Source organism: Cololabis saira, chromosome 4 (genome assembly GCF_033807715.1).
Source record: "Cololabis saira isolate AMF1-May2022 chromosome 4, fColSai1.1, whole genome shotgun sequence".
Taxonomy (NCBI): domain Eukaryota; kingdom Metazoa; phylum Chordata; class Actinopteri; order Beloniformes; family Belonidae; genus Cololabis; species Cololabis saira.
In genome coordinates this window covers 24,817,470-24,828,723 of record NC_084590.1, presented here as the reverse complement: position 1 = coordinate 24,828,723, position 11,254 = coordinate 24,817,470, and the positions used below count along the sequence as shown (strand labels likewise).

General features: G+C 42.0%; 1 protein-coding gene across 5 annotated transcripts in view; it reads right to left on the bottom strand.

Annotated features, from left to right (window-relative positions):
• The window catches only part of gria4a (glutamate receptor, ionotropic, AMPA 4a), a 152,977-nt gene extending 143,874 nt beyond the window's left edge, over positions 1 to 9,103 (bottom strand). For all 5 annotated transcript variants that reach the window (XM_061719248.1, XM_061719249.1, XM_061719250.1 and 2 more), the window contains exons 1-2: positions 8,748 to 9,103; positions 5,395 to 5,553 (exon numbers count right to left, since the gene is read on the bottom strand). In XM_061719248.1, the coding sequence (XP_061575232.1) occupies positions 5,395 to 5,553; positions 8,748 to 8,841 (253 nt within the window). In that variant the 5' untranslated portion in view covers positions 8,842 to 9,103. The remainder of the gene's footprint in view (positions 1 to 5,394; positions 5,554 to 8,747) is intronic.
• Between the last annotated feature and the right edge of the window lie 2,151 nt (positions 9,104 to 11,254).

The window sequence follows — 11,254 nt, the reverse complement described above, 5'->3', positions numbered from 1 at the left end:
TATCTTATTATTTTGTGGTCAATAAAAGAAACATTGTAGTAAAACAATATTATAATTTTATTTAGCTATGGTTGTACAACATGTTGTGCATTTGTATGTTTCAGTTTACTGTCCTACAGCCAGAAAGAGCTGAGTGAGCTCCTACAGGCTTCAAATGTATCCCACGTGTTTATAGAGCCTCAGTAATACTCCATTTTGAGAACCCCTTTTATAGCATCTTCTTCATCTCTCAGAGGATGCAACATACACATTATATCCCCTGCTTCTTTTTCATGATCTGTTTTTACTTGATATGGTATGCTGAGTGTTTGCATGGTCTTGTACTCTGTTGTACAAGACCACTATGGATCTAGAACAGTCTCAAGATTCACAAATGTGCAGGATGGTTTCCAAATGCACAGGACATTTCACAGATGTGTAAGACAAGATTCACAAATGTATTTCTGATGCACACACAATATAACCTGATTTACAAATGTCTTGTGATCTGTAAACCTCTCTACATTTCTGTGTGGATTTTTGAGACTTCCCTCAACCCACAAATGTCTTTTTTTAAATATGGAATGATCTGCAACCAATCAAATTACTTCCTTGTTTCAGCAAATAATTTGCAAATTGTCCTGTGCATTTGTGAATATTGTCCTGAGCATTTGTAAGTCATCCTGTCCATTTGTGAATATTGATACTGTTCTAGCTCCACAGTCCACTGCATGGCATTATTCATCTCTCAGTTTTGCTGTTGGGCTTGCCTTTTAAATATTGTCAATCCCACTGCATTCACTGTTGCTATGTAAAGAGATGGTTCAATACAGTTACCTCCAGCCTGGTCAAGGAATATTTCAAACTATAGGAGGAAGATGTTGTCTAAGGGGGCGAATATACTTGCTCTTGAGAACGCGTACGCATCATGGCCGGCACGTGTATCCTGCGTTCGTTTGAGGCGTCGACGTGCACGTTCTCCAAAAGACACTGAACACGTACGCGACCTGCAGTTCTCACTCTGGCCACGAGTGGCGCTGGTCCTGGTCAGAGCACCTGCTGACCACAAGTGACTCGACGCGGAGGTCGGAAACTTGACTGTTTTGAAGAGAGGCTGCTGAGCAGGAGCTGTTATCCTCACATTTATGATCCACATCGCCACTGCACAGTGACAAACATGCATGTCAAAACAGCTGGCGGCAAATCGGCACAGTCCTGGGTGCAGATACAGAGTCGTGCTCGTTATGTCCGTGCTCGTCGGAAGATGCAGCGGTGATGGTGATGGTGGGCTGTTTTGTCCTCCGATAATCAAACATCTGAGCTGGATACAGAGGTTCTTCAGTCATCGCTCGACCGAAACGCTCCAGATATTTCGGTAAATTAATCTCCTGACGACATGCGCGTGCATGCTCCAAGCTTGTAACTGACTGCTACAGCTCGTCCCAGTCAGGTAGCGCAGGATGACAGCGAGCTGCTCTCCTGCGGTCTCGGACTCGCTGTATCTGGTTCTGAGCTGAATTAGTGGAACAATCCCATCTAACAAGTAATCAAACGAAACGGAGGAAATGTGAAAATATTGCTGCTGTTTCTCATCATCAGTTGTCCGCATTGGCAAGACGAACGAGCTCTCCAGTCTCCCGACAGCTCTGGTTGAATGGCCTGACAAACCATCTCCGATGGCGCCGTTTTCTTTACCGAGCTCACAAGCAGAGCAGTGCAGTGATCTCCTCTTCATCCAGTGTTGCTGTATTGTTTATTTATCCCTTATTCCACCAGCTGTTTTATTAAACTACTACCAAATATTTTATTACTTTCCTAACTCTGACTCTGCATACTGCCCCTAATCAGTCACCGGCGGTACGACACGCTCTCCTCGCGTACTACGAGAGCAACGTTACAGCTGGTTGTGAACGCGAACGGACGTGAACGTACGCAAATGCAGGCTGAAACAGCAAGTATATCCGCCCCTTTAAGTGTCTGAAAGCTTTAAATAAAAATACAACCTGTTTTCACAAACACATGTGTGATCTTACTTGCTAATGTGAATCTTACACACTGACTGCTATATTAGTCCACACACATGGAGAGAGTGATGTAGTGCATTCATTATCACACTCATGCCTCCTTTTAATGTATGTGTGTGCATTTGAAATAGAGACTAAAAAATGAGATTCCATTCGTGTGTAGCCTTCTATATATTGAGCAAACCACTGATGATCCAGCTTGAGTTAACTTCATCTCTGATCTGCTAGGAGGGTTGAAAGAGAAACTTGTAAACACAGGGCAACTGTAAAAGAGCAGGAAGAGAAAGACAAAGCCACAGAAACAGAATACTGAAGAGTCTAAACACTGAGGTGACTAGATCTAATTGTAGGGGCTATCTAAAACACGTCTAGACTGATGTCTAGACTTCTTTTGAGTTGGTTAAAAGGCTGAAACAAAGGAGACTTTGTTTAAAAGTCATAAATACTCACAGAAAAATCAGGGCCTGTGGAAGAAGCATAGTAGAGCCCTTCACGGGACTGTTTTCTTCATCTCGCTCCCGTCCTCTCCCGCCTGCCCCCGCCCGCTCCCGCTGAATTTCTGACCATTACCACCCGCACCCACAACGTGTGTGTTACACTCCCGTCCGCTCCCGCAGTGTTTATATCCACTCCCGCTCGCACCCGCAACACTCTGAGAATTTATGCCCGCACACAATAATAGAGATGCATCGATTTTGTGCCTTATCCCGTCCCTCAAGAGAAATGTCCTGGACAAATCTATCTGATTTAATGTTAACATGATCATTGTGGAGCTTGATGGATAATTGACAGTTCATAGGACACCTGGCCGGAAGTTAGATGCAAATCCATCATTGTCATCATCGCACAAGCTATTTCGCCTTTCACGCACGCATAAATTATGTGATTGAGGTTACAGCAACGAGAGTAGGCTGTGAGTGGCTCAAATAACACTAATAAATAACATAACATAAACAAAGTTAACGAATGAAACAAATTAATTTAACAAATGAATCGCTTGGCCATTATATTGATGTGGAGGAAGAGAATGTTGCTGGCCGACTGCGGTCCCAATCCCGTGCATCTCTCTTCCAAGATGTGCCACAGACACTAAACGCAGTTTCTCCAAATATTTGACTTGCCTTGCTTTGTCTTTGTTTTGTAAAGACCTTTGATTGAGGTTCTTTTCCACGTCATTGATTTCCATATTGATGCTAGAATACATCCCGATCCCGCAGTGTTTTTTTTTAGCCGCCCGCTCCCGCCCGCAGCAAAGTTCAAACTGCGGGCTCCCACAAGTTTTGCGTTGGATCCCACGGGACCCGGTGGGACCCGGTGGGACCCGGCGGGACCCGGCATAGATGCAGCCCTCTAAAGCATAGAAAACTAGAAAAACAACTATGCATGAATTAAGAAATGTATATATATTTTTTGTTGATCTTAGTATCTATTCTTTTCCTTTCAATTTTAGTTAAGAAAGAAAGATAGCAGCTAATCCAGGCTCTGTTTAATTAACTACTACTTAACTGGGTCAGAAATGAGAATTTTCCTAATTAGGGCCCGAGCACTTACAGTGCGAAGGGCCCTATTGTATCTATAGGAATTTTTTTCTTTCTTTCTTTCTTTCTTTCTTTCTTTCTTTCTTTCTTTCTTTCTTTCTTTCTTTCTTTCTTTCTTTCTTTCTTTCTTTCTTTCTTTCTTTCTTTCTTTCTTTCTTTCTTTCTTTCTTTCTTTCTTTCTTTCTTTCTTTCAACGAAATGAGGGCCTTTTTGCCCCCTAAACGTGCCCCAAAAGTCACCTAATTTTGCACGCAAGCCAGGCCTGGCAAAAAATGTGATTTAATGGTTTGCATTAATGGGCGTGGCCTAACGGTCTCAACAGCGCCCCCTAGAAAACTTTGTGCCTCAAGCCCCACCATAAGGTTTAACGTACATGCACGAAAATCGCTACACACCTGTATCATGTCGCAACTTAAAGAAAAGTCTCTTGGCGCCATGGCCGAAACCAAACAGGAAGTCGGCCATTTTGAATTAGTCGTGTAAGTTTGGCGCGATTTATGCCACTCCTTCGGCAGTTAATACGGCCCGAACCGTAACGTGCACCCAGGTGTGTTATACATCAAAATGTGCGTCTCCATCCTGCGACGACGTGCATTACTTTTCTCAGTCAAAAGCGTTACCGTGGCGACGCTAGACGCTAAAAAGCGCGCCCCCCCTTCATCTGATTGGTCCGTATTTGATAGTTCCTACTTTCTCCCATAACTTTTGAATGGTTTGATATAAAGACTCGTGGGTGGTGTCATCGGACTCAGTATTGAGTACTTGACCTTCATTAGCCTGAATTAGCCCCGCCCTTTCTTCTGATTGGTCGATATGTGATAGTTTCGATTTTCTGCAATAACTTTTGAATGGTATGACATACAGAGTCGTGGGTGGTGTCATCGAACTTGGTTTTGACTCCTTCAACTTAATTAGTGCCAATTAGCCCCACCCCTTCTTCTGATTGGTCGATATGTGATAGTTCCTATTTTCTGCAATAACTTTTGAATGGTTTGATATAGAGAGTCGTGGCTGGGGTCATCCGCTAAATGTCCAGGCCTGAAGAATCTACATGCAAGTCATACAAGCGCTTCCACTGCAGCACGCCTGAACGTGCACAAGGGTGTGAGGGCCCGTTCATTGCTGCTTGCAGCTTTAATTATCATTATTATTCTCTTTTTATTATTATTGTTTTTGAGACAATCTTGACAAATCCATATTTGTTTTTTATGAGACACACCTCAAAGAACAAAATAAAAAGACACCTGTGGCACCCTGAGCTCCTCTGAACTGCTGGCAACGTAGCCTTGATAACTCTAACTTCACCTTTACAAAAGTCACAGAATCTCCCAGGCTTCCAGGTCGAGAGGGAGTGTGAAGGATTAGATCTCAAGTCCAGAGTACAGATGGGGATGGTGAAAGATTAGCTGTCATCCTTCAAAAGATCAGAGACGACAACAGTACCAACTGTTCCTCTCTGCTCTGAACACAAGGACCCATTTCAAACACCGTCTACGAACATCCCCAGGCTAGTTATAGTAGCAATAAGCACCAATATTTTTAAAAGGTAACTTTATCTTTTTGCAAATAAGAAGGATAATGTGAAAATGATAACATAGAGCAGGAAAACATATGTGTCTGGGCCCCATTTGTAAGCAAAATTAACTTGAAAAGTGACACACATTCTTACATAATAACACACAAGTCAGTTTTAAACAACATCAACTCCTCTGCTTTAATGAATATTGAAGTGAACTGTATTTGTCTGGACTTGATTTAATGCATTTTCTCTCTCTCTCTCTGTAAAGTGCCCTGAGATGACATTGGTTGTGAATTGCACATCCAGGCCTCACGCACACATTTGAAACACTTACATGCATTGGTGACTGCAAAGCTGTTGGCGGTCTCTATGTTGTCGACATGTGGAACCAGGTTAAAGGGTGCTTCCGTAGCGTTAGGGCTGGTGTTGTGGAGGAAGATGGCTAGTCGGAATGCAGTGTACTCCTGATCTGTATTCCTAATGAAGAGTCCACCTAGAGAGGGCAGAGGAGAAGAAGAACAAAATGGAGAGGAGAGGAAGAAGAGGAGGTGAGTTATTGGGGGTGGGACCGGGTGTGGAGAGGGGAACATAGAATAGTGAGATACAAAAGATGGATGGGGAGGGCATAGAAAAACAGAGGGGGGAACAGACAGAAGAAAGCCAATATCTTCATTAGCTTTGTTATAAAAGGTCATTTGTATTTCACTAGATGCTCGCTCTGTCTCACACGCAGACATGAATACAAACACGGTTGCGGATGCTCACTCTGCTCATTTCATTGATGTAATCTTAGAAAGACGGAAAGGGAAAGAGTAAAGAAGGAGAAGAAACAAAGCTAAAAGGGGAGTCTAATGAGTCTGGGAAGACTTGAGAGGAAAAAAGAAAGGAAAGATCAGATCAGAAAGTGTCAGTTAAATGAAGGAAGAACAGAAGCCAAGCAGAGGATGCAGCGGGAAGCTTCAGTTAAATGCTGGTGGCACACCCACCTCTAGAGGTAAACACTTTAATAAAAAGGGAGAAGGAAGTACATGAAAGTTGGTATGATTAAAGAATAACACAAAAATATGTGGGAAAATGATGGAGAAATCATCACCTTGACGTGAATTGAGGAAAGTAACAAAAACTCCTGAAAAAAACTCCTTTAGGAGCATTCGGAAAGAGCACATTCTGACCTAAAAGTGATAGCTACTATTGCTTCAGCCTGATAAGATGTCAATAACTGTATTCTAACATTGGTAGCTTCTAATGACAACAGGATTGATAAAACATACATTGCATCTGCATTGGTGAAATTGGTGAAGTCTGTGTTTAAGATGGTAAAGAATCAAATCTGTTAACTTCCACTTACAGTATCAGAGTACAGACAGAGGCACTATTTAAGCAAGAGGCCCAGACCTCCCTACTGGTCACCTCCACTAGTTTTTCTGGGGAAATACCAAGGTATCCCAGACTAGCCGAGAGATTGAATCCCTCCAGCATGGCCTGGTCCTCTGCCTGGAGGCCTCAACCCTGTTGGACATGCCAAACACTCCCTGGGGAGACCTCCAGATGATGATTGGCTAAACATCTGGTTAGGAAAGTAAAGAAAATAATAATAAAACCTTCACTGAGGATGCATGTTGAAGGTGGACCAATCAAAGAAGATAAAATAACGAGAATGAATATATTGATCATATTCAAAGGAAATGCAAAAAAAAAAGGTTCTGGGGGGAGATATTATTTTATTTTGAGTACTGTTTTTTTTAAATACACTATAAAATGTTTTATCTTAATTCACACAAACATTTGTTTGCTGTTCAGTTGAAGGTTTGAGTTTTCATTTTCACACACGTAAGTTACATCCTAATCCTTTAACTGAAAAACTATGCACCACTCTCATTCTGAAGAGATAAGCAAAGACATCTAACTGAAGGATATAAAGACTATACATTTTTTAGTACGTATGTTTGAAAATTTTGTGGAGGGACATTTTTTATTTTCCATATTTTGTCATATTGAGCTAGTGTCAGTGATCATTTTATTATCTGATTGCACCTGTGTCTGCTCTGTTCTTCTGCATCAGCTTGTTTGATATGTCATTCCCATATTTTACTTTTATTTTGCATTTAAACAGAAGCAAAGTCAGTTCAGTTGGGCTGGATCACACTGAGAGACTGTGAGGCTTTGAAAGTGCTCTGGGAGAGAGATTAAAAAAGAGTGGGGTGGGGTGGAGGCAGGGTATATTGAATGGAGCAATTGTCACTAGATAACAAGACAGCCATCCTGGAGGAGTATCTTATTCATGCTAAGCGTTTTTTTCTTCTTGCCATGCAGTATTGCTATGAGTTCGATTTCAAGAAAATTAGACCAGCTAGTCCGTGTAGATAATCCATAAAGCTCACATCAAATCAAAGATAAATTAACAATAATGTCTTGGTTATGATGAATAGCTGGTATTATCATTATTGTGGTTTATGCAATAACAAAGTGTGAATTTTTGAACTGATGAAGAGCAACACAAGCACACACTTTACATTGATGAGAAGTACAGGTAAGTCCCAATATGATGCGTTACTGCACCGCTCTGAAGATATGTCAGTGTCTCTCTCCCATCTACCTGGGTTAAATGTCTGCTTTCACTGATGTTGCACTTGTGTGGAGTGCAGAGACATGGAGGTGAGACCTCCAGTAAAACGGTGACATGGAGAGCCAGGGGGAGTGATCATATACAGTATGTTCATCTGGTGTGTTTAAGGGGATCAGTCAGCAGTGTGTTGATGAACTGTGTCCCAAGCAGTAATATTTAACTCTCTGTTCTTGCACCCTGTATGCTCAGAGCGTACATGGTGCATGGTGCTGCAAATGCATGCTTGAGCGTTATCAGTGCGCCTGCCTATAGAAATGTTAAGTTTATTGGCATCTGCGGAGAACTGAGTGAAGGAGCTGAATGTCATTAGAGGACCTCCCAGAAGCACACGCACGCACACACACACACACACACACACACACACACACACACACACACACACACACACACACACACACACACACACACACACACACACACACACACACACACACTGATGCAGTGTATTCATTACGACGCGAATACCCCACTGAACGTATGTATGCATGTGCAAGAGGGAAACGGGAAAACGAGATTTCCAGAGATCCCATTTCTTGAAGAAAAAAAAATCACCGATAATCCATCTTGAGTGAACTTTATCTCTGATCTGTTAGGAGGGCTGAGAGAGACTTATCCCGCACTAACCCGGGGTAACTGGAAAAGGGCAGCGAGAGAAGGAGAAAAGCGACAGAGAGAATACTGCAGTGTCTAAACACCGAGGAAGACTAGAAAGGAACAAAGCTCCCTGAAACATTTATGAGCCCAGAACAGCTTTTAAAATGCACACGGATAGTGTAAATGCGCAGTCCCGAAAGAGTTTGTGGACATGTATAAACCAGATAAGAATATCTTATATTAAAAATCAAGAGAGAAATGATGCATAGCCTAATTAAGATAATGTTTCTATAGTTTTGGGGCTCTTCTATTCCATTCCATTTTTTTTTCTCAGAAAAGGTATTTTGTTTTATAGCCCCGGAGGGGTTTTAGTGCACCCTTTCCCCCTGGTGACCGCTGGCCCGCAATACATCCACTACTATTCAGTGTAGTGTATCAGATGTGAGAAAAGCAATCCTCCAACTCACCTATCTGCACTGAGCTGGGAAAAGCCCCTGTCACCAGCCCCCAAAGGGCGGAATACACCCCAAGAAAGTGCCAAGAAAAAACAATAATCCTCATTTTTCCCCTCTCCTTCAATCCCTTTAGAAACTGTTGAGAGACATCGAGAAAGAAGGGGGATGCGAAAGAGAAAAAAAATGCGTCGGTATAGGTTAAATAAAGAAGATGAGATAGGTTTGTTCCCCGTTTTTTTTTGTTTTTTTCCCCCAAGTAGTATTCCTATTCCATGGTGGGTTCGTCCGTTTCTTCCCCTGCAGTGTCTGCTCGGGGGAGAGTCGTGTGTCCGGCGGACACGTAAAGACGCGGAGAAAGGAAGAGTGGGGAAAGTCGCTGGAATGATTGGCGAGCGAGCGGGGAGAACAGGCTGCACGAAGAACTGGACATGCGCGCCCCGGCGCTTTCTCTCTTTCTCTCCCACACACCCTCCCCTTCTCCCTCTTTTTTGCTTTCCCTTCAGTGAAATTGTCCGTATCTCTCTGAACTCTTCTTCTTTCTCACATATCTTTCCTGTAACACTGACTCTAAAGCAGGGGCGTCAATTGGGTATGGCAAGGTATGGGAAAATGTAAATGTTTGTTTTTTAAATACATTTATGGAATTACTCTGTCTATTTGTATTGATTATTCTATTACTTAATACATATAGAATAACTACAAATGCAAATCAGAACAACATGATTGATTTCACTAGTTATTACTACACTGCAAAAACTGAAAATCTTAACAAGAATATTTGTCTCATTTCTAGTTAAAATGTCTAATTTTTAGTAAAAAAAAAATCTATTTAAGACAAGACTCAAAAACAACCATTCTCACCTGTTTCAAGTAGATTTTCACTTAAAATAAGTGGAAAAATCTGCCAGTGGAACAAGATTTTTTTGCTTGTAATGAGAAGATGAATTTTGTCCCACTGGCAGATTTTTCTACTTATTTCAAGTGAAAATTTACTTGAAACAGGTGAAAATTGTCAAATTAGTTATTTTTTTCTAGTGATGACTCTTGTTTTAAGTGTAATGAGATTTTTTGACTAAAAATTAGACATTTTAACTAGAAATAAGACAAATATTCCTGGTAAGATTTTGAGTTTTTGCAGTGAGTGAGACTGCATTTGAAAAAGTTCCAATTTTCTTGACCACACAGATAAACTACATAGCAGACTTCTGTGATGAGTATTTGCTGGACGTGTTGATTGATACTCTAGTTAAGTTCTGTGACTCGTAACCTTGCCATACCTTAGCTTCCACTGAATTGACGCCACTGCTCTAAAGCCTGAATTGTGGTTCCGTGTTAAATCGACGCAGAGCCTACGTATGGTGTGCGTCGCCGCGTAACCTACGCCGTAGGCGCTGCGTTGGTGTAACGCGGGACCATAAATCAGCCTTTAGTGTCCATGCGTGTTTACGCACACTCCTCCAAGGATAGGCTTTCTCTAGGAAACGCTGTAAAATTGGTATTTTCTTTATTCTGTTACCACTTCTTCACTTTGTTAAAAAATAACAGCCTACCCGTGCTAGGAAGAAAACAAAGAAAGTATTTGAGTATAAATTAATATTTCCGGATTGTTTGTGTTTCAATCGATGAGGCGGAACAGGTAACAGTGTTTTTGCTTGGTTGCATAGCAAACCCTATCCATCCAGTCTGCGTGCCACTGTGGGATGCTCACAATACTTGGGGACCTTTTAAATCCATCCTTGTTACAACGTCACGACCTTATGACTGCAAACATCTGGCATCGGACCAGGGAATAAAAGACACAAAAACGAAAAAAAAAAAAAAGTGAAAAGAATTGTGAGATCGTTCCGCCAAAGCTCGATATAATGAGGTCTTCTGGGCAGCTTTAAAGGGGACCTATTATGGCATCAAATATTAAACATTTTAAACAGGCCTTGAATGTCTTGAAAACAAGCTTTTGATTGTTTTTGCTAAATAAATTAGAAATTCGGCCTCTGAGCCATGTCTTTATCATCCCATTCTCTAACCTCATTATCTATGAGGGATTCTGAGTGGGCGAGGCTATGATAATGAGACACTGTGCTGATTGGCTGCCTGAATGATGCGATACACCGCTACGAAAAAATGGCGGAAGCTCCGGCCGCCGGAGTTAGTTGTGGGCGTGGTTTCACACATCGGAGGCCAAACGATGTAAATCGTATTTTGGTTACGTAACAACGGGAGCAGAATCTGAACGGCTCGTAGATCCACATCAGACTGGACGGCTCATCCGGGCGGCTGTACAGACACTGCAGAATTCGGTTGCTTTCCTCCTTCTCTGAGTTGGCAGGCTGAGGGGAGACCACTTTATATATGTTAAAGCAAGAGAAAACATGTTTTTCATAATAGATCCCCTTTAAGTAACTTGATTAAAGGAATAGGCCCTGTTCTGTTACAGTATGTCACATTCGTGTCCTACTCAGGGTCGTTTACATCCAGTCAGTGCACGTCGGTTAAACGGACAGACGGTCAGGGATCGCCTG